The 22,121-nt window shown below is 47.3% G+C and overlaps 1 protein-coding gene across 1 annotated transcript in view; it reads left to right on the forward strand.

Moving 5' to 3' along the window:
- LOC131195107 (cohesin subunit SA-3-like) overlaps nt 1-22,121 on the forward strand; it is a 94,107-nt gene that overhangs the window by 11,981 nt on the left and 60,005 nt on the right. The window contains exons 5-13 of the mRNA XM_058176736.1: nt 216-411; nt 515-692; nt 777-875; nt 1,001-1,097; nt 1,196-1,272; nt 1,368-1,572; nt 1,663-1,814; nt 18,472-18,545; nt 18,628-18,751. Coding sequence (XP_058032719.1) covers nt 216-411; nt 515-692; nt 777-875; nt 1,001-1,097; nt 1,196-1,272; nt 1,368-1,572; nt 1,663-1,814; nt 18,472-18,545; nt 18,628-18,751 — 1,202 coding nt within the window. The remainder of the gene's footprint in view (nt 1-215; nt 412-514; nt 693-776; nt 876-1,000; nt 1,098-1,195; nt 1,273-1,367; nt 1,573-1,662; nt 1,815-18,471; nt 18,546-18,627; nt 18,752-22,121) is intronic.

Genomic DNA, 22,121 nt, shown 5'->3' on the forward strand with positions numbered 1-22,121 from the left:
CATGTTTTATTTTTATGTTTTACATTAGGCCAGAAAAAAACCATCTGTTGGCATCCCAAAGGTGCTTTTTCAACAGGCAGCTTGCGACGCCTTTTAATTTTCAAAAGGCAAAAGCACCGAAGCAGCTTTTGAGAAGCGAGACCCCGCTCAAGATTGCCCACTGAAGTCCACACCCCGAGATTCCGATGACCTCCCCCTCCCCACCGCTTTCGCAGGGGCCTTTGCCCAGCCGTCTGCGGAGCTCGATGGAGCGCCCCCCTTGCACCCGCCTTCCTCTTGCGCCCCTCTGCCCCCTGCGCTCCTTTGCCAGCGCTTTGCAGAAGGGAAGCGCCGCTCGAGAGCCCCGCCCCGCCCCACCCCCAGCTCCAGGCGGCGCATGCGTAGGTCGGGAGAGCCCCGCGTGCCGGGCAGGTGCGGCCTGGGCCGCCCGCGTTGGAGTCACGTGATACGTCTGTAGTGTTGGCGCTCGCCTCAGGCTGTTTCCCGCCATGTCCCCGCCGGCAATGGTGCTTAGGCGCCGGCCCGCCCGGTCTCGCTCCCCGTCCGCTTCCTCGTCCTCCTCTGCTGGGAGCGCGGCAGCGGAGTCGGGCGAGCTGGGGCGGGGCGCGGGCTGGGTCTCGGACAGCGAGGTCGAGGCGGAGGCGGCGGTCGGACGGCGCGCCAAACGGCCGGCCCGGCGCCGCGGCTCCCCGGTAGGTAGGCGGGTGGCAGGGCAAGGGCGGCGGTGACGATCCGGGGTGACTGACGGTGGCTGTGCCTCTTCCCGCCCGGAGCAGGTGCCGAAGCGGGCGAGGCCGCGAGCGGCGGGCGAGGCCGGATCCGCCGGCGGCCTGGGCCTCTTCGAGGCGCTGAAGGCGGGCAGGAGCGCCCTGGAGGTGAGACGAAGCCGCCCCCGCCCCTCCCCCCCCCTCGACGGAGGCTGCGGCGGCGGTGGTCCGAGCGACCTTTCCGCCTCCCCCCGCCTCGAGCCTTGGCCTCCCGTCGCCCCTTCCCCCCGCAGCCCGTGGTGGACGAGTGGCTGGAGGGCTACCAGGGGGACCGGACCGGGGGCTTCGTGGAGCTGCTGAACTTAGTGGTGCGCGCCTGCGGCTGCAGAGGTGAGGGGGAGCCGGGGCTGGGGGGAAGGGCTGGGAGGATTCCCTGGGGAGTGGAGGATAGATCGGCCTCCCCCCTCCCTCCCCCTTTGTCTCGGCAGGCACCGTGACTCTGGAGATGCTGGGCCACCTGCAGAACTCGGAGATCATCAAAGACCTGACTGAAGCCTTCGAGGAGGTGAGAGAGCGAGCCCCAGACGTGGGGGTGGGTGAGAGGCTTCTCCCCCCTCCTGTTGACTCTGATGGATCTTCCCCGCCTGCCCCCATTGCCAGGATTCAGCCGAGTACCCATTGTTGCTGAACACTCCTATGTGGCGACGTTTCCGTGCAGGATTCTGTGAGTTTATAGCGGTGCTTGTGCGCCGCATCCAGCATAATGTTGTTTATGATGAATACTTGATGGACGGTCTCATTGCCTTCCTGACTGGCCTGTCTGATTCTCAAGTGCGTGCCTTCCGTCATACCAGCACTCTGGCAGGTAGGACAGTAATTGGGGCAAAGAGAGGCCACTGTGGCTTTCCTGGTGCTTGGGAGTGCCTGTGCTGTGTGGTCCTTTCTTCCATTCCAGCTATGAAGCTGATGACGGCCTTGGTGCACGTGGCATTGAGTATAAGCTTGCAGAAAGACAATGCTCAGCGACAATATGAGATTGAGCGGGCCAAGGGACTGGGCTGCTGGGCCCTGGGGAAGCTGGAAGGACTGTTGGCGAAACATAAGGAGGTGCGTATCTGACAGGGAGCCTGATAAAAAGGCAACTTTTTAGCTGTACCTTGTTTGGTCACAGAATCATAAAGTTAAGGGACTCCTCAAAAACCATCCAGTCTAACCCCTTTTTCAGTACAGCATCCACAATAGCATTTCTGATACATAAACATATAACAATACCTATGTTTGATGATTTTTGGCAAAGGAAGAATGTTGTCATGTGGCAGTCTGCTCAACTTTTTTTACGTTTTGTATAGTCAAATAGTTGTACCTAATGTTTAATTTGCAATTTATAATTCACTGGTTTTAGTCCCACCCTCTCAGGAAAAAGTGTGTGCACTTCTTTTAAAGATCAACTTTTTAGGTATTTGAAGACTGCTCTTATATTTTCTTTTATGCGAGGTAAAATTCTGAGTTCCTTTAATAATTTATTAAAGAACTTCTTTGGTTGCATCGTGTTGCTTAGCCTCAAAAGACCTCTGGGGTCATTGATCCCTAATTTTTGTGCAGGATCCACTAAATCATCTCAGATAGACGACCATCCAACCTCTCATTGCTGCACGTGGCAGCCAGTTCTATCGACTTGATGGTTCTCACCCTGAGGAACTACCTTCTGATATCTAACTTAAACTTTTTCTTCGGTGTTAACTCATTGGTCCTGGTCCTGCCTTCCAGGGCAATAAGGAACATGTCAGTTCTGGCATCTCTGAAACTTTTTTAAAAATTTTGTCACAACAGTATACACAAGTATCAACATAAAATAACTACATATCATATAAGCATATATATGAGCAAAAGTATGCAACAACTATATTAATTTGATATAATGAAAGGAAACAATAGGACAGGAACGATAGGCACTTTTGTGCTCTTATGCACGCCCCTTATAGTCGTTTTAGGAATGGGGTGAGGTCAATAGTAGATAGTTTTTAATTAAAGCTTTTGGGATTTTGAGAAGAGACCACAGAGTCAGGTAGTGTGTTCCAAGTGTTAATAACTCTGTTACAGAAGTCATATTTTCTGCAATCAAGATTGAAGCGGTTAACATTAAGTTTAAATCTATTGTTTGTTCTTGTATTATTGCGACTGAAGCTGAAGTAGTCTTCAACAGGAAGGACATTGCAATAGATGATTCTATGAGTTAAATACAGGTCTTGTCGGAGTCGGCGGAGTTCTAAGTTTTTTAAACTTAGGATTTCAAGTCTGGTGGTATAAGGTATTTTGTTGTTTTCAGAGGAGCGGAGAACTCTTCTTGTAAAATATTTCTGGGCACGTTCAATTATATTGATGTCAGAAATGTGGTATGGGTTCAAGATTGCTATCAGATGGCTCTCTTCAATAGGTTATGCATACCCTCAAAAGACTTGGCTCCTGGTTCATTCCCAATCTTGGTAATTCTATACTTTTTTAAACATTGATGCCCAGAAGTGGACACAGGCCTGCAAACAGGGTGTGACCATTTGGGGCAAGATAGAGTAGAACAGTTCTTCCCATTGTCTTGGCTTTGTGTACTTATTAATGTGTCCCAAGGTAGATTTACCTGTTTAAAAATTACGCTGCCATCTCACGTTTGATATGCAGTAGAGAAGGACGCTAAATCCCATGTCCTACTTCATGAGAATGGCTGATGGTCGGATTCTGAAAGATCTGTATGGAGAATTAGTGCAGGGAAAGCGCCTTGGAGGGAGACCACAGCTGCGATATAAGGATATCTGCAAGAGGGACCTAAAGGCCCTGGCAATGGACATTAATAACTGGGAAACCCTGACCTCTGATCTTTCAGCTTGGAGGCTAAAGACGCAGCATGGCCTTTTCCAATTCGAAGAGACATTTGTTCGGCAGGCAGAGGCAGTCCTGGAACCAACGAAATCTGGAGGCTGGGCAGGGGACATGTTTAGTTTGCGAGTAAGGAGTTCGAGGCTGGATTCGTGACAACAGCTCTTTTTATTTAGAGTGAGACTTCAGCAAAAGATGCAGGCAGGATGCTCTCCTTATATACACACCTGGATCAGTTGGTCACCAATAGAATTCAAATGTTTTCCCGCTGGGATTTCCCGCTGGGATTTCCCACCAATGGGATCATACACAACAGGACAAAATGTATGTAAGGATGCCAAGGCCAGTCCTACTGCCAAGGCAGGTTTTTTTCCCCATTATATAACTACACCTCCAATTTTCCTACTTAGATGCAGAATATTTCTCCATGTTCAGTGCTGTTGCTCAAGTCTGTTGAGCTTTTTTTCAATCTTCCATCTAAATTATTAGCAATAGTTCCCTGCTTTGTGTCTAAATCTGGTTCCTCCACCAAGTTACTAATAATTAGTATTGGATACCACAGAGCCAAGGATAGAAGTTCTCCAAAGATGATCTCCTTCACGCATCAAGGGGATATTTAGAAGATAAGAGTTCATCTTATCAACAGCATCACAAAAAGACCAAAATGCCTCACCAGCGATCAACACCCAGATGAGTAGAGATTAATACCAAGGTTAACATTAGATCAAAAGCAAAAAGCAAAAATACTCCAAACAAGGGAACAATAAACATCCCAACCCAGGAACCACCAAAGCCACTCCCACACACACTGACAGAGCAAGCCACAGGATATAAATTGAGAGTAAATCCCACTCTATTAGCACTGATGATGTTACATAGTTCAGTAATAAAACATTTGCAAGGAGACTACCAAACTTGGAGAGCACCAAGGACCTCTTGTCTTGTCCCACTCCTCCGCTGACGGCCGGGTCAGGGAAATCCGAATCAGGCTTGCCTCTGCAGCTCTGCCCAAAGTCCTAGCAAAGTCCTCAGAGCAGGCAGGAGACCAGTAAGTGACTTCAGCAAGATAAGTTCGACTTTGCCTGACTCAGAGACTGCCAGAAAGCAGATCCTTTATATAGGCCATGGGGTGTGGCTCCATGACTCAGCACTCATTAAGGCCTGCCCCTCCCTTCCTTCTGTTGCCTCCGCCTATCCAATCTTCTGATGCGAGGGTCACTCCAATCAGCTGTTGGAAGTAAACTTTCCTCAGGCTCACATGCTGTGGAGGAGGGGGAGGGGTCTAGCTGCTCCGTTTGCCTGGGCATGGAGCCAGGGCTGGGGCCGGGGGATGCTCCCTCCTCTGCAGCCTGCTTGGGCATGGAGCCAGGACTGGGGCCGGGAGGCATACATTCCTCCGTGTTCGGGAGCAGATAAGCAGACCCCGGCTGCGGTGAGAGCGGACAAGACACAACACCTCTCTTTTCAACCCTGAGCTGCAAGTATTCTCCATTGGTACCACATATTGACGTCAGATGCTTCAGAATGCACGCTCAAGGAACAGCTGGAACGGGCCATCACACCAGGGCACATAGAAAGGGCTACCACCACCAAGACTATTTCTTAGAGGCATGCCAGAAAAATAAAAATAAAACCAGAAACCAAACTAAAACCTCAGAATCAAAGAGGCAGCAGAGCCCGATTGGGTGGTCAAAATGTCCAGACGTCCATTATCCACTGCAGTACACAATTTCCCACAGAAAGCCTCTATAACACAGATGCTATTCAGCTAGAATTCTTTGCATCCTTAGAAGGAGCATTTAGAACCACAGGACTTCCCACAGAGACCCAAGAAAGCATCTGACAAACTATTATACCACAGGCTAGAAGAAGATGAGAACAAAAGCAGCAGAAGCAGAGCAGCCCCCAAAAACCTAAAAAAGGACCAGAGTATCATCATCCTACCAGCAGACAAAGGTCAAATTACGGTTATCGTGGACAGATCACAATATATATTCAAAAATGAAAGAATTACCAGAAGACAAACATATCCCAGTGAACACCAATCCAATACAGAAACAGGACAACCAAATCAAGAGAATTCACAGTGACCTCACCTTGAAAGGTCACATTATCAAAGAGGAGCAGAGGCAGATGAAAGCAGTGGACCCACACTTTCATCCTTGTGGATGCCCCCAAACACACAAACTGGGCAAAGCTCACTTTTCAACTGTATCATGAATGGGGATCCAGATAATATCACAAAAGAATTAACAAAAAATGGGGGCACTTCACAGGGGGAAGCGAATACTCCGTCAGCTTCCCACTCAATGTCTCCAAAGAATCAAAGATGATAGTAGATGAGGATGAACTCGTCTCATTTGATGTCACATCCCTTTTCACATCCATCGACCCACAATTAGCCACAGAATCCATGTAAGGTCTGCTCCACAGCTACCCCAGCACAACCAAATGCACCAAGATTGAAACACTCAGAATCATGAATCTTACCAACATCTGAAATCGCTAGCATTCTCGCATGTTCAACCCAAACTATGGATCTGATATGTGGATTTATTTATTTATTTAGGGAATTCATATTGCCGCCTATTTGCACATGGCGACTCAAGGCGGCTTATAAAATATAAAACCCCATATAAAAACAATATAACTAATAAAAAGTCATAATGAATTAATATACTGAAATCATTCCCCGCCCCAGCAACAGCACCCCACACGAGCCATTTAATGGGCTCCATCCCACTCTGGGTTCCCCAGGCCTGCTGGCAGAACCAGGTCTTCAGTACCTTCTGGAAGAGTGCAAGAGTGGGGGCCATTCCAATCTCTGTGGGGATGATGTTTCAGAGAGAGAGGGGCACCACAGAGAAGGCCCTTCTTCTGGGTCCCACCAGATGTATCTCCCTAGGGCAGTGGTTCTCAACCTTTATAGTGCTGCGACCCCTTTAATACAATTCCCCACGATGTGGCGACTCCAACCATAAAATTATTTTCATTTTGAATTTATTGCGCCTGAAGCCATATTGGCTAGGGATCTGAACTGCTTGCGATTGCCTTGAGGACAGATGCATTAAAGCGGAGACTCCTCCCCTATTAAGTTTATCACGCCTGAACCCAGATTAGGCTAGCGATTGGGAGTGATTGCAGCTGGCTTGAGAGGGAGACATCAGAGCAAAGATTTCTCTCTTTTTTTAATTCATCGCGCCTGAAGCCGAATTCGGCTAGCGATTTGAAGAGCCTGCAGCTGGCTTGTGGAGTCAACCATTGGAGCACGATTCTTTGACTTGCAAGTATACTTCCCATATTTCCGATGGTCTTAGGCGACCCCTGGAAAATCGTCATTCGACCCCCAACGGGGTCCCGACCCACAGGTTGAGAACCGCTGCCCTAGGGGATGGGACCTGTAACATTTCCTGCCTCCCCGCTCTGATGGGTTGGGTAGATGTAACCGGCAAGAGGCGGTCCCTCAGATAACCTGGTCCCAAGCCATGAAGGACTTAAAGGTGACAATCAGCATCTTGAATTGTACCCAGAAGCAAATTGGCCAATGCAGCTTCCGCATGAGGTGATAACATGCACACCGGGGTCTGCACAAAATCATGATGACTCTTTTGTCATAATAAAAAGGGACACTAGAGAACATACATAAAACCATCAACAACATCTTCAAAGGAATAAAATTCACAAGAGAAGAAAACAACATGTTCCTGTTCCTGGATATCCTCCTCAGCAGAGACAGCAATGCCAAACAAGGAACACAAGTCTATCACAAAACCACCCACACCAACTGAATGTTCCATTACCAGAAGAACAACCCAACCACCCACAAGAGAAGCTGTGTCAGAATGCTACAGATAATCCTTGAATTATGACTACAATTAAGCCCAAAATTTCCATTGCTAAACAATACAGTTGTTAAATGAATTACTGTAGTGGTTAAGTTAGCAACACGATTGTTAAGTGAATCTGGCTTCCCCATTGACTTTGCTTATTAGAAGGCCGCAAAAGGATCACATGACCCCAGGGCACTGCAACTGTCAGAAATACATGCCAGTTGCAAAGTGTCCAAATTTTGCTCATGTGACCATGGCTATGCTGCAATAATTGTAAGTGTGAAAAAATGGTTGTGAGTCACTTTCTTCAATGCTGTTTGAATGGTCACCATACCAATAGTTATAAATCAGGGACTACCTGCATTTGGATGAGCAGAAACACACTACCAATCGTGAACATCAAAAAAAAACAACATCTATACAACATCTTCTAACATAATGGATATCAATGCAAGTTCATCAAAAAGTGCCTAATATAGTGCCCACTGAACCTAATATAGCACAACCAATACAAGCCATGAAAAGAGCATGCATTAAGCGGACATTCAGAAGATAAAGAGTTCATCTTATGAAGACCATCAAAAAAGACCAAAAGCTCCTCATCAGCAATCAAACGACCTTGTAGACGACCCTCACTCTGTCAAGGACCTAGGAGTACTCATCTCAAACGATCTAAGGTTTGCCAGACCAATTCTCAAATACAGCTCGTCTGCCTTGAATCCAAACTGTATATCGGACATTAATACAATTGAACAGGTCCAGAGGTATTTCACGAGAAGAGCACTCCTCTGCTCACAATAGAATCCCTTATGCCACCAGGCTTGAAACTTTTGGCTTGGACAATCTGGAACTGCGCCGCCTGCGGTCTGATCTAAACATAGTACACAAAATTGTCTCTACAATGTCTTACCTTTGTAATTGTAGCTTCAACCTTAAACTGTATCATGGACCTCACCCCATTCCTAAGAGGTCCATAAAGCGGGTGTGCATAAGCGCACCAGTGTGCTTACCATCTCTGTCCTACTGTCCCCATTTATTTGTACTCATTTCCTTCGTTCATGTCCATGGTCATATTTATACCTGCTATCTTGTACAAGTTTGACAAACAAATAAATAAATCAGCATCCAGACGAGCAGCGATTAACTCCAAGATTAATATTAGATTAAGAAGTAAACAATACCCTAGTCCAGCTAATAGTAAACAGCCCAACCAAGGAACCACCGACAGAGCAAGCCATCAGAATATAAAAGAAGGGCAAACCTCTAACGCTGGTGATGTAGTAGTGAAACTGCAAGAAAAGAATCTTGGCACCAAGGACCTCCTATTTCAACCCTGAGCTACAAATATTCTCTACCAGAGTTCATCTTGCACAATTTGTGAGAACCCATGCTGACTGCTGTTAATTGTAGCATGGCCCTCCAAATATTTCATCACCTGTTTTGAGGGCTTTGCTAAATATACACATGATGACAAGATCTGTAGTTTCCTGGGCGCTCCTCCCTATTTTGGTTTTATAAAAGGTTGGACCAATTCATGGAAATCATGAAGATCAGTCCTAGTCTTGGTAGCAGCGGGACTGTTTCTGAAGCCCATCTGCTTGGGAGATTAGTGGGCTTTCTTGTGTGGTTGGTTAGCCACTCTGAGAACAGACTGCTGGGCTAGGAGGTCCAGAGTTCCAGTCCTGAAGGGTATAGCTTATAATTATATTCTTAAGGGGATGGTTTTGTTCTGCTCTGATCTGGGACTTCTCCAGTAGTGGATTGCAAATCCTGTTGCTACTGATTCTCTTGTGGGTGCACTCATGCGTGACAGTTCTGTGCATGCTCAGAAGTGTCCGGGCGGGTAGGCAAGAGTCTCCTGCCGCTGCTACTGGTTCGCCCAATCCAGGGTGAACCAGTAGCAATCCATCACTGGATCTCTCTGGTCCTTCGGGAGTTCTTGGTAATCACTGAGAATAGTTTTATGATCACCGCTGCTGGTTCCTTCTGTGCATTGTGAGGCAATCCATCTTATCCTGAAGCATGAATTGAGTGGAATTAACTAAGCCATTCCTATCCTGTTTTGGTCTATCCTAAAAATCAGGAGGAGTCTGGTAGTACATTTTCAAGTTAACAAATTAACTTGGTTAACAAGGACCATGCAGGTCATTAAGTGAGGATCTCACATGACTGACTTTTGGCTTATTGCCAGCTTCCTCATTTTTTTTTCTTGGAAGAAGTTGGCAGGAAATCTTGGAAGGCGGGACCATGTGGTTGTGGCTCATAGCAACTTTGTAATTGTGAACTAACCCCAAGAACCTGGATCGTAGCCATGCGACTGCAGGGGCACTATGACAGTCAGAACCAATCACAACTTCTTATTTTTCAGTGCCGTCACAAGTTTGAATGGTCCCTGAAGTGTTGTAACCTGAGAGCCGCCTGTAATCGCTAGAGGCTGTCTTGTATTCTTTGGTTACATTCCTCTCGTTCCATTTTCTTCACGTGATGTTTTTGTTCTTTGATGTTTTAATCAACTCTACAATATTTGGTGACTTTCAGGCAAATTTTTGTTTGGTTATTGAATTCATTTTCCAGAAACTAGATTTTTAAAAGTATCCTTGAGCTGCCACAAATAGGCCAGCAAAAACAGTGATCTGATCAGAATCCTGGGAGCTCCCTGGGCAAACTGACAGCACAATTGCCAGTTGTAGGAATTAAAATTACTCAGTTCTCCTGTCTGCTTTTGAAAATCTCATGTGAGATTTGAAGGATAAGATTTTGGAAAAGTGTATTTCTTTTTGTATGCATAGACTATTACCGCTTGATGTCTAGCTGCAAAAATTATTGCCAGTTCCGGGTTCACAAGTTTTCTCCCACTTGCGGCAGTTCTGTGGATTTTTAAAAATAAAATCCTTAGGAGACATAATATGTCATAATACGGATGGGGAGAGGACTTTACTTTAAAGGTTAGTTTCTTTTCTCCTGGGAATCAGTGATGGCCAGGAAACGGTTCTGGAAGGTAAATAGTTTTAAATGTGGAGAAGGTAGAGACACTGTAGGAGGGAAAAAAAGAGTTTCTGTGGAAATGAGTGAATGTGGAAGAATACCAGGAAGGAAGGGAAACTAAGGAAGGGAAATGCTGTAATTAAAGGAGAACGTTAGGGGCAAGGAAAACGGGGTATAACAGTGGGATGCAGTGTGGCTGGAGAAAGATAGGTCCTCAGGTGTGAAGAAGATTTGAGTGAATGGAGAAGATGGTTACTGGAGGTGTGGAGAGTATAAGATGCACAAGTGGGGGTGGGAAATCCCCTGCATACTATGAAGAGTTTTGGAGAAGGAAGCCTCAATGGAGAAACAGATAATGGGACTGATTAGGAGCAGCTGCGCTTCCTGCTATGCAGTGGCCGCTTGGGATCAGGACCAGTGGTGGGTTGCTACCGGTTTGCACCGGTAAGTGGGCCTGCCACGGGACCGTCTGGAAGGGCGCGTAGAAGGCAGGCAAACATGTCGGGGGGGGGCCGTCGTTGGAAAGGCAGCTAGCAGTCTATTCCGTTACCTGTGGCCCTGCCATGCTTGCCTGCCGCTGATGCCTGCCGCGGCAAAAGCCGCGCAGGAAAACTCCCTGGAACTTCTGGGACGCCCCGAAGCCACTGCTGCTGTTGCCGCTGCCTGCCGCGGCAAAAACCGCGCAGGAAAACTCCCTGGGAGTTCCGGGACAGCCTGCCACAGCTGCTGCTGCGTGCCGCGGCAAAAGCCGTACAGGAAAAGTACTTGGGATGCCCCATGCTGCTGCCGTTGCCGCTGCCATGCAGGAAAAGTCCCCAGGAGCCAGGACACCCCGTTGCTGCTGCTGCCATCACCATGCAAGAAAAGTCCCCAGGAGCCAGGACGCCCTGCTGCCACCGCTGCTGCTTGCCGTGGCAAAAGCCACGCAGCCTGAAGTTCCTGTTTCGGCTGCTGCCACTGCCTAAAACTCCTGTTTTGGCCCCCGCATGAAGCTCCCATTCTGGGTGCCATCACCGCTGCTAGGCACTTTCTCTCGGGCCTCCCGGTCTCACTCTCCTAGACTTTGAAGGAGGGAGGGAGAGGGAGAGAGGGAGAGAAAGAGAGAAAATGAGTGAAAGAAAAAAGAAAAGAGGAAGGGACAGACAAGAAAGAAAGAAAGAGAAAAAGAAAGAAGGGAGAGAGAAAAAATGAAAGAAAAAGAAAAAGGGAGAAATGAAAAAAAGACAAAGAAAAAGAATGAAAGTAAAAGCAAAAGAGGAAGGGAGAGACAAGTAAGAGATAAAGAGAAAGGAAGAGAGGGAGAGGGAGAGAGAGGGAGAGGAGGAAGGACCACAAACCCTGGCACTAGACGTGGCTTCAGAAGACGCTTTGAAACAGGACACCAATCTAGGATTGGAAGGGATCTTAGAGACCATCTAATCCAACCCCCTGCTCCAGCAGGAAACCTTACATTGTCTGGATTGGGTCACCCACCTTTTGGATCTCAGGGACCACTAAATTCATAATTTTAATAATAATAATAATAATAATGTTTTAATTTGTATATCGCCCTTCTCCCGAAGGACTCAGGGCGGTGAACAGGCAGATAAAATACAAACATACACAATAGTTAAAAACAACCCTTAAAAAACTCATTTAAATTTGCCCAAAAATTGAAAATAACAATACACCCCATAAAATTACAAAAATTTAAAAACCCATCAAATTCAATTAAAATTTAAAAGTAAAATCAAGCTAGTCCAGCCATACGAAATAAATAGGTTTTAAGTTCGCGGCGAAAGGTCCTAAGGTCAGGTAGTTGTCGAAGCCCGAGGGGAAGTTCGTTCCACAGGGTCGGAGCCCCCACAGAGAAGGCCCTCCCCCTGGGGGTCGCCAGTTGACACTGTTTGGCTGACGGCACCCTGAGGAGTCCCTCTCTGTGGGAATGCACCGGACGATGGGAGATAGAGGCCGGCAGTAGATGGTCCCGTAAGTAGCCCGGTCCTAAGCCATGGAGCGCTTTAAAGGTGGTAACCAATACCTTGAAGCGCACCCGGAAAACAACAGGTAGTCAGTGCAGTCTGCGCAGGATAGGTGTTACGTGGGAGCTCCGAACCGCTCCCTCAATAACCCGCGCAGCCGCATTCTGGACTAGCTGAAGTCTCCGGGTGCTCTTCAAGGGGAGCCCCATGTAGAGAGCATTGCAGTAGTCCAGGCGAGAAGTTACGAGAGCATGAGTGACCGTGCATAAGGCATCCCGGTCCAGGAAGGGACGCAACTGGCGGATCAGGCGAACCTGATAAAAAGCTCTCCTGGAGATGGTCGCCAAATGATCTTCAAAGGACAACCGACCATCCAGGAGCACGCCCAAGTTGCGTACCTTCTCCATCGGGGCCAACGACTCACCCCCGACAGACAGCCGCATCTGCAGCTGACTGTACCGAGGTGCCGGCATCCACAGCCACTCCATCTTGGAGGGATTAAGTTTGAGCCTGTTCCTCCCCATCCAGACCCGTACGGCTTCCAAACACCGGGACAGTACTTCGACAGCTTCACTGGGGTGGCCCGGGGTGGAAAAGTACAGCTGAGTGTCATCAGCGTACAGTTGGTATCTCACCCCAAAGCCACTGATGATCTCACCCAGCGGCTTCATATAGATGTTGAACAGGAGGGGTGAGAGAATCGACCCCTGCGGCACCCCACACAGGAGGCACCTTGGAGTCGATTTCTGCCCCCCTGTCAACACCGTCTGCATCCGGTCAGAGAGGTAGGAGGAGAACCACCGATAAACGGTGCCTCCCACTCCCAACCCCTCGAACCGGCGCAGCAGGATACCATGGTCGATGGTATCAAAAGCTGCTGAGAGGACTAATAGGACCAGGGCAGAGGAGTAACCCTTATCCCTGGCTCTCCAGAGATCATCCACCATTGCGACCAAAGCTGTCTCCGTACTGTATCCGGGCCGGAAGCCGGACTGGAACGGGTCTAGATAGACAACTTCATCCAGGTACTGGGGTAGCTGACATGCCACCGCACTCTCTACAACCTTCGCCGTGAAGCGAAGATTGGAGACTGGCCGGTAATTCCCTAAAGCAGCTGGGTCCAGGGAAGGCTTCTTGAGGAGAGGTCTCACCACCGCCTCTTTCAAGGCAGCGGGAAAGACCCCCAGCTTTTAAATCCCGTGGACCACTAATATGAATTTTTTAAAAAGATAAATAGTATTTAGTGCTATATAAAAAATGCAAATAATTTTTCTGTGGACCACCAAAATTTTCTTGTGGACCATCAGCAGTCCACGGACCACCAGTTGGTGAACGCTGGTCTGGATTATTTTGGTGCCTCTAACAGGAAAATTCCAGAAAGGAGAAATAGTTTACTAGGACAAGGCTGCCATGCAGAGGAAGGCAGAGATAGTCCTTGACTTACGACCAGAATCGAGCCCAAAATTTTGGTTGCTAAGCAAGAGCGTTGCTAAGTGAGTTTCACCACATTTTACTCCATCCATGAGCTCTCCTGGCTCTAACAGTCTTGTGCAAGTTAGGGAAGAACATCTGAAGGTGTGTGTAATGTTTTAAATGTACAGAAGTTATAGTTAAATGTGTGGCAGAAAGTGGATTCTGTGTTATGACCCAGTTTGAAGTAGGTAGTAAGAAACTCAGTCTGTGAAAACAAACAAAAACTTTATTCGAATAGCTGAGAATTACTTCATTCCCAACGTTGTTCAACTCAAATTAAAACAAATTCCTCCCAACACAATTTCCTCAGTCCTATCGCAAACCTTAGCCCAATAAGGCAAACTGCCAAAGGCCTTTCTTGGCAAACGTTCAGAAGTCACAAAAATAAAGGCAAGACATAGATGAAGCAGAAGACGCAGCCACCAACTTTGTTTTCCTGCAAAGCGCAAATGCTGGTGCTGGTCTGTTTTAAGCCTTGTGGGAGGGGCCAATCATCTCTGAGCTCTGCACTACATCCTACAACATCTTGAGTCTCCAAAGGCCTATGCAAGGGTCCTTTTTGTAGACTTTAGTTCAGCATTCAATACCATCATTCCAGACATTCTTCTAACTAAGCTAAACCAGCTACAGGTACCGGAACAGACTTGTAAGTGGATCACAAGCTTCCTAACAAACAGGAAGCAGCAGGTGAAGCTAAGCAAGATCACATCAAATGCCTGTACAATTAGCACAGGGGCCCCCCAAGGCTGTGTGCTCTCCCCACTTCTCTCTGTATACCAATGACTGCATCTCCAATGATCCATCTGTTAAGCTACTGAAGTTCGCAGATGACACAACAGTGATTGGTCTCATTCGAGACAATGACGAATCCGCATATAGACGAGAGGTCGAACGACTAGCCTTGTGGTGCAACCAAAACGATCTGGAACTGAACACACTCAAAACCGTAGAAATGGTGGTAGACTTTAGGAGAAACCCTTCCATACTTCCGCCTCTCACAATACTTGACAACACAGTATCAACAGTAGAAACCTTCAAATTTCTAGGTTCTATCATATCGCAAGATCTAAAATGGACAGCTAACATCAAAAACATCATTAAAAAAGGACAACAAAGAATGTTCTTTCTGCGCCAACTCAGTAAGCTCAAACTGCCCAAGGAGCTGCTGATTCAGTTCTACAGAGGAATTATTGAGTCTGTCATTTGCACCTCTATAACTGTCTGGTTCGGTTCTGCAACCCAACAAGAAAAACACAGACTTCAGAGGATAATTAGAACTGCAGAAAAAATAATTGCTACCAACCTGCCTTCCATTGAGGACCTGTATACTGCACGAATCAAGAAGAGGGCCGTGAAAATATTTGCAGATCCCTCGCATCCTGGACATAAACTGTTTCAACTCCTACCCTCAAAACGACGCTATAGAGCACTGCACACCAGAACAACTAGACACAAGAACAGTTTTTTCCCGAAGGCCATCACTCTGCTAAACAAATAATTCCATCAACACTGTCAGACTATTTACTGAATCTGCACTACTATTAATCGTCTCATAGTTCCCATCACCAATCTCTTTCCATTTATGACTGTATGACTATAACTTGTTGCTGGCAATCCTTATGATTTATATTGATTTATTGACCATCAATTGTGTTGTAAATGTTGTACCTTGATGAACGTATCTTTTCTTTTATGTACACTGAGAGCATATGCACCAAGACAAATTCCTTGTGTGTCCAATCACACTTGGCCAATAAAATTCTATTCTATTCTATTCTATTCTATTCTATTCTATTCTATTCTATTCTATTCTATTCTATTCTATTCTATCTCTTGGCCCTACTCCCAGGTTGTCCTTTTTGCTTGAGCTGCTCTTGCCTTCTGGCAGCTGTTCTCATGCATGCATTAGGAACAGGCTCCTCCTGTTCCTCTGCCTCACTCCTATCAGTCTCTGGAGGCTCTGGAGTCCTCACCTCACTCCCCGATGGCCCTGGCCCCACCTCAGCCTCATTGCTCAGTTGTCAGCTCCGTAGGCTGCTGACAGACCACAACACTTTGGGTGTGTTTTTCCAAATGTAGTAAGAGAGATTGAATGTTTTAGAAGTGGTGTGTGTGTGTGTACATACAGTATATATATATAGTAGATAATGTATCTTTTTGTGTGTCTGTGCACACTATGCTATGTAATATGTATGTACACATATTGTGAGCCTCTGCATGTTAGTTAAATGCTTTATTACTGTTTTGTTTAGGGTCAATTGCTTTATTGCTGCGTTTAGGGCCTAAATGCTTCGACTGCCATAAACCAGGGGGGAGGGGGAGGAACTTTTGCAGAAGCGAAAGTTCTTTATTTTTCCTGGGAAGGACTATTGCTGAATTGAAAGTGATTTAGCTTTCTATCGGGAAAAAAGTTATCCTGCATGGAAGATGATGACTTCTGACGCTGACACTCATGTGGAGATGGAGAGGGCAGAGGATTGGTCACGATTGCTGAACCTTGGGGGGAGGTGGGACTAATGTGTGAACTTCTTGTGTAAACATCACCTTTTTATTTCAGTGCTTGCTTTACCTGCGTTGCTATCAGTTCATTCTCAGTAAAAGATACCTTTCTCTACAAACAATGGAGTTGGGGTTTTTCTTTCTTGAGTTCTGAAAGGAGGAATGTCTGACACATATGGCATATAAACATAGGTTTTAATAGTATATTTTGGATGTTCAGTAGTAGTAAATAAATAGACAGGGTAATTGTATCTTGTTGAGACCTCTGAGGCGAGGAGAGGCCAGGCACCCTAACCTTTGACGTGAGTGACATCAAGTTGGCCACACCCACCCAGTCACATGATTACCCAGCTACGCCCACCCAACTACATGACTACCCAGCCACACCTGCCCAGTCACATGACCACCAAGCCACACCCACAAAATAAGCCACGCCCACAGAACTGGTAGTAAAAATTTTTAGAACCCATCCAATTTCAGGACTCACTGTTGGCAACCGCTTGGCTCCCTCACATGCAGATGCAAAGTGGTGGCCTGGTGCCTGTGACCAGCGTTGACCTAGGCAGAGGTCTACCTCTCAGGGATCTGTCCTCCAGAGGCACGGGGTAGTGATCTTCCAGGAAAGTTTGACTATCTGCAGAAGGTGCCTGGATGTGTTTTTCCTAAGCTCTTCCTCAAATTACGGATTCTACTGTTGGAGCACCCATCCGGCTGCCTAGCAGGATCGCCTATTAGGCAGGATTGGTGCTGGGGTCCTCTGGGCAATTAGTGCTCGGGGGATTTCATTCTCCATGCCCTTGGGATGCCATCAGTTACTCAGAAGACTATGAGATGTCAGATTGTGGTGAGAAATAACTGTAAATAAGCATATAAATAAAAGTGCAAGAAAGGAAAAAGTAAAAGTAAATAAAAAGAAATGAAAAGTAGCTTCTAATATGCTTTACAATAGCTTTTAAGTACAATTCTAAACTTACTTCTTTCCGTAAAGTTACATGATTCCCTTTCACTTAACTATTTTGTCTAATCATTAAAAAATATAAGTCATGAATTCACTTTTTTCTGTTTCGTGCAAAAAGCTCATAAAGGGTTTCCAGATAGCAATAAATACAGATTTAACCTTTTCTCGATCAAAAACAGTCAATTTAGCTATCTCGGCAAATTCATTAATTTTCACCAACCATTCCTCCATTGTGGGTTATGCCACATCTTTCCATACAACAATCTCATTGCAGTTCTGTACAGAAACAGTTCCATGACTTTTTTCCAAGTGTTGTCCAATCCCCAAATAAAAAACTCTGGTCTCATTGTATATAAATCTTTAATGTCCTATAAATTAGTGTCTATATTTGCAACCAAAATTTTCTAGTTTTTTTTATACATCCAGCAAACATGACAAAAGGTCCCTTCTTGTTCACATCTCCAACCTAAATTTGAACTGCCTTTATACATTCTAGTGACACATATCAACAATACATCATTTTATTAAAAATATTTTTTTTTTAATCTTTAACTATACCTTGTGCTCGTTCCGGGAAGTCGGGGGGGGAGGGGGGTTGTGAGGGGAGAAGAGGGGGCGAAGGGGGAAAAAATTTTCTGTAAAACTTTTTGAATTAAAAAAAAATATTTTTAAGTTTGCAAATTTCAATTGAGTGCTGTGCTGGCCTTGTGAAGATACTTGCCGCCTATTTGGAAGATTGAGAGTTCAATCCTAGATAGCGGCAGATGTTTCTTCTAGGGCTCAGAGGAAAAAAATATCTGCGAACTCCACATAGATTTCAGGAAGGGCATCTGGCCAGTAAATGCTCAGTTCCATCCAATTGCCAGAATTAAAATATTATAGGGTCATAAAAAGGGAGGTTCTTAATGTAAATTTCAGTTCTTTTAGCCACATATTTCCCATTGTTTCATCTGTATATTAGAAACAAAATGTTCAGCCCAATTTATCCTACATTTTTTTCACTTGTTCCTTTTGTTTCAAATCCCAATATGTTTATATATTTTAACAATTGTATGTTCAGCATTAATTCTCAATTCTCTTTTGAACTCGTCTTACAGCATATATTATTTTATCTAAATCTCTCTAATAATTATAAGCAAGGCAACCATTGATGACTATTATCTCTCTGCCAGCAGTTCATCTGTTTTTAGTTCCAGGAGAAGCAAGAAGAGCTGGAGACCTTGATGAATGCTCTCTTCAAGGGAGTCTTTGTTCACCGCTATCGGTGAGTGACATCAGGGCAGGTGTGAAAGGAGCAGGCTCCGGATCTGGACTCTGATTGCTGCCCCGGTTCTTTGCTTTCTAAGGGACCTCATACCTGAAATCCGTGCTATTTGCATTGGAGAGATGGGTCAGTGGATACAGCATTACACCGCTTCCTTTCTAACTGATGGTTACCTCAAGTACATTGGCTGGACTCTGCATGACAAGGTGGGTCACCAGGGCACTTGCAGAAAATGTATTTGTAGGGCATTTGTTGTGTCTTGCCCGCCCTCAGAGCAGCCGGGGCCTTCTTATCTGCTCCCGAACACGGAGGAATGTATCCCTTCCAGCCCCAGTCCTGGCTCCATGCCCAGACAAACTGCAGAAGAAGGAGCATCTCCCTGCCCCAGCCCTGACTCCATGCCCAGGCAAACGGAGCAGCTAGACCCCTCCCCCTCCTCCACAGCAGGTGAGCCTGAGGAGGGTTTACTCCCAACAACAGCTGATTGGAGTAATCCTCGCATCAGAAGATTGGATAGGCGGAGGCAACGGAAGGGAGGGGCAGGCCTTAATGAGTGCTGAGTCATGGAGCCACACCCCATGGCCTATATAAAGGATCTACTTTCTGGCAGTCTCTGAGTCAGGCAAAAGTTGAACTTATCTTGCTGAAGTCACTTACTGGTCTCCTGCCTGCTCTGAGGACTTTGCTAGGACTTTGGGCAGAGCTGCAGAGGCAAGCCTGATTCGGATTTCCCTGACCCAGCCGTCAGCGGAGGAGTGGGACACGACAGCATTCAGGAATTAAAAGTTTATGCTAGATATTTAAGGCACCCTTGTTGTTAATTAATTCATGTTTCCAGGATCATGAGCCCATCTGCTTATTTGAATAGAGTTATGCAAAACTTTTGAACAAGATGTTTGTAACATGAGAGCATGTCCATAGCAGTTGTTTTTGAGATGCTAAAGCAGCTACAACTTCTTTCAATACATGCACTTCTTCAAAAGATGCTCCCAGCTATCTCTGCTTTGCAAAAGACATGGCTGCTTTAATGATTTGAAAGGGTGTTTTGCATGTGCTTTTTGCATATTGTGAAAAATATTTTTCAGATGGTCTGCACAGATACACAGTTGCCATCCTCTTTAAGATTGTTGGTGCTAATTCAGTAGAGTGGCATGTTTCATAGTGGCATTGATAGCCACTCCTCTTTATTTTATTTATTTATTTATTTATTTTATTTGATTTTTATACCGCCCTTCTCCCGAAGGACTCAGGGCGGTGTACAGGCATAATAAAACCGACAATACAATATACAAGTTTAAAAATACGATTTAAAAAACTTATTTAAATTAGCCCAGTGATTAAAATTTACCATACTAAGACCCCATTTAAAATTAATAAATTTAACATTAAAATCCCAATTTAAGCCAGCCCCGCGCGGATAAAAAGATGGGTCTTGAGTTCGCGACGAAATGTCCGAAGGTCAGGTATTTGGCGTAAACCCGGGGGAAGCTCGTTCCAGAGTGTGGGAGCCCCCACCCTGGGGGCCGCCAGCCGACATTGTTTGGCGGACGGCACCCTGAGAAGTCCCTCTCTATGGGAGCGTACGGGTCTGTGGGAGGCGTGTGGTAACAGCAGGCGGTCCCGTAAGTACCCAGGTCCTAAGCCATGGAGCGCTTTAAAGGTCATAACCAACACCTTAAAGTGCACCCGGAAGGCCACAGGCAGCCAGTGCAGGCTGCGCAGGAGCGGTGTTACATGGGAGCTATGCGTAGCTTCCTCTATAACCCGCGCAGCTGCATTCTGGACTAACTGAAGCCTCCGAGCGCACTTCAAGGGGAGCCCCATGTAGAGAGCATTACAGTAATCCAAGCGAGAGGTAACGAGCGCATGAGTGACTGTGCATAAGGCATCCCGATCAAGGAAGGGGCGCAACTGCCGAACCAGGCGAACCTGGTGGAAGGCCCTCCTGGAGACGGCCGTCAAATGATCTTCAAACGACAGCCGATCGTCCAGGAGGACACCTAAGTTGCGCACCCTATCCTTTGGGGCCAGTAACTCGCCTCCAACAGCCAGCCGCGGCTGCAGCTGACTGAATCGGGGTGCCGGCATCCACAGCCACTCCGTCTTGGAGGGATTAAGCTTGAGCCTGTTTCTCCCCATCCAGACCCGTACAGCCTCCAAACACCGGGACAGCACTTCAACAACTTCATTGGGGTGGTCCGGGGTGGAAAAGTACAGCTGGGTGTCGTCAGCGTACTGCTGGTATCTCACCCCGAAACCACTGATGATCTCACCCAACGGCTTCATATAGATGTTGAACAGCAGGGGCGAGAGAATCGACCCCTGCGGGACCCCACAAGTGAGGCCCCTCGCGGTCGACCTCTGCCCCCCTGTCAACACCGTCTGCGACCGGTCGGAGAGATAGGAGGAGAACCACCGATATACGGTGCCTCCCACTCCCCAACCCCCCAAACCGCGCAGCGAGGTACCATGGTCGATGGTATCAACGCCGCTGAGAGGTCTAATAGGACCAGGGCAGAGGAACATCCCTGTCCCTGGCCTCCAGAGATCATCCACCAATGCGACCAAAGCTGTCTCCGTGCTGTATCCGGGTCGGAAGCTGGACTGGAACGGGTCTAGATAGACATCTTCATCCAGGTGTTGGGGCAGCTGTCGCGCCACGGCACTCTCTACAACCTTCGCAACAAAACGAAGGTTGGAGACTGGACGATAATTACCCAAAATAGCTGGGTCCAAAGAGGGCTTCTTAAGGAGGGGTCTCACCACCGCCTCTTTCAAGGCGGCAGGGAAAACCCCGTCCAACAAGGAAGCGTTGATAATCCTCTGGAGCCAGCCTCGTGTCACCGCCTGAGTGGCCAGTACCAGCCAGGAAGGGCACGGGTCCAGTAAACATGTCGTGCCGTGAAGCCTCCCCAACAACCTGTCCACGTCCTCTGGAGCCACAGGGTCAAACTCATCCCAAATGTGCTCAACAAGACGTGCCTCCTCTCCCTCGCTTGGACCATCCCAAATTCGGTCCAGACCGTCCCTCAGCTGAGCGATTTTATCGTATAGATAACCACTAAACTCCTCGGCTCGTCCCTGCAAAGGGTCATCCCGCACCTCCTGATGTAGGAGAGAGCGGGTCACCCGAAACAGGGCGGCCGGGCGGTTATCTGCCGGCGCAATGAGGGTGGGGGCGTAGGGGGGCCTCGCTTCCTCATTGCCACTAGGTAGGTCCTAGTATAGGTCCTAACTAGTGTCCGATCAACCGGGCGACTGGACCTCCAGGTGCTCTCTAGGCGTCTTCTCCGGCGTTTCATCTCCCTCAGCCCCTCGGAGAACCAAGGGGCCGGACGAGACCTACGCCGGGTCAGAGGCCGCAAAGGCACGACACGGTCCAGGGCCCCAGCCGCGGCCTGCTCGCAGGCCACGACCAGTTCCTCAGTCGTGCCGTGGGCCAGATCCTCAGGGAATGGCCCAAGCTCCGTCTGGAACCTCTCCGGGTCCATCAGGCGCCTGGGACGGAACCACCGTATAGGTTCCGTCTCCCTGCGGTGGTGAATGGCGGTTCGGAAGTCTAGGCGGAGGAGCAAA

This window comes from Ahaetulla prasina, chromosome 3, assembly GCF_028640845.1.
Source record: "Ahaetulla prasina isolate Xishuangbanna chromosome 3, ASM2864084v1, whole genome shotgun sequence".
Lineage (NCBI taxonomy): Eukaryota > Metazoa > Chordata > Lepidosauria > Squamata > Colubridae > Ahaetulla > Ahaetulla prasina.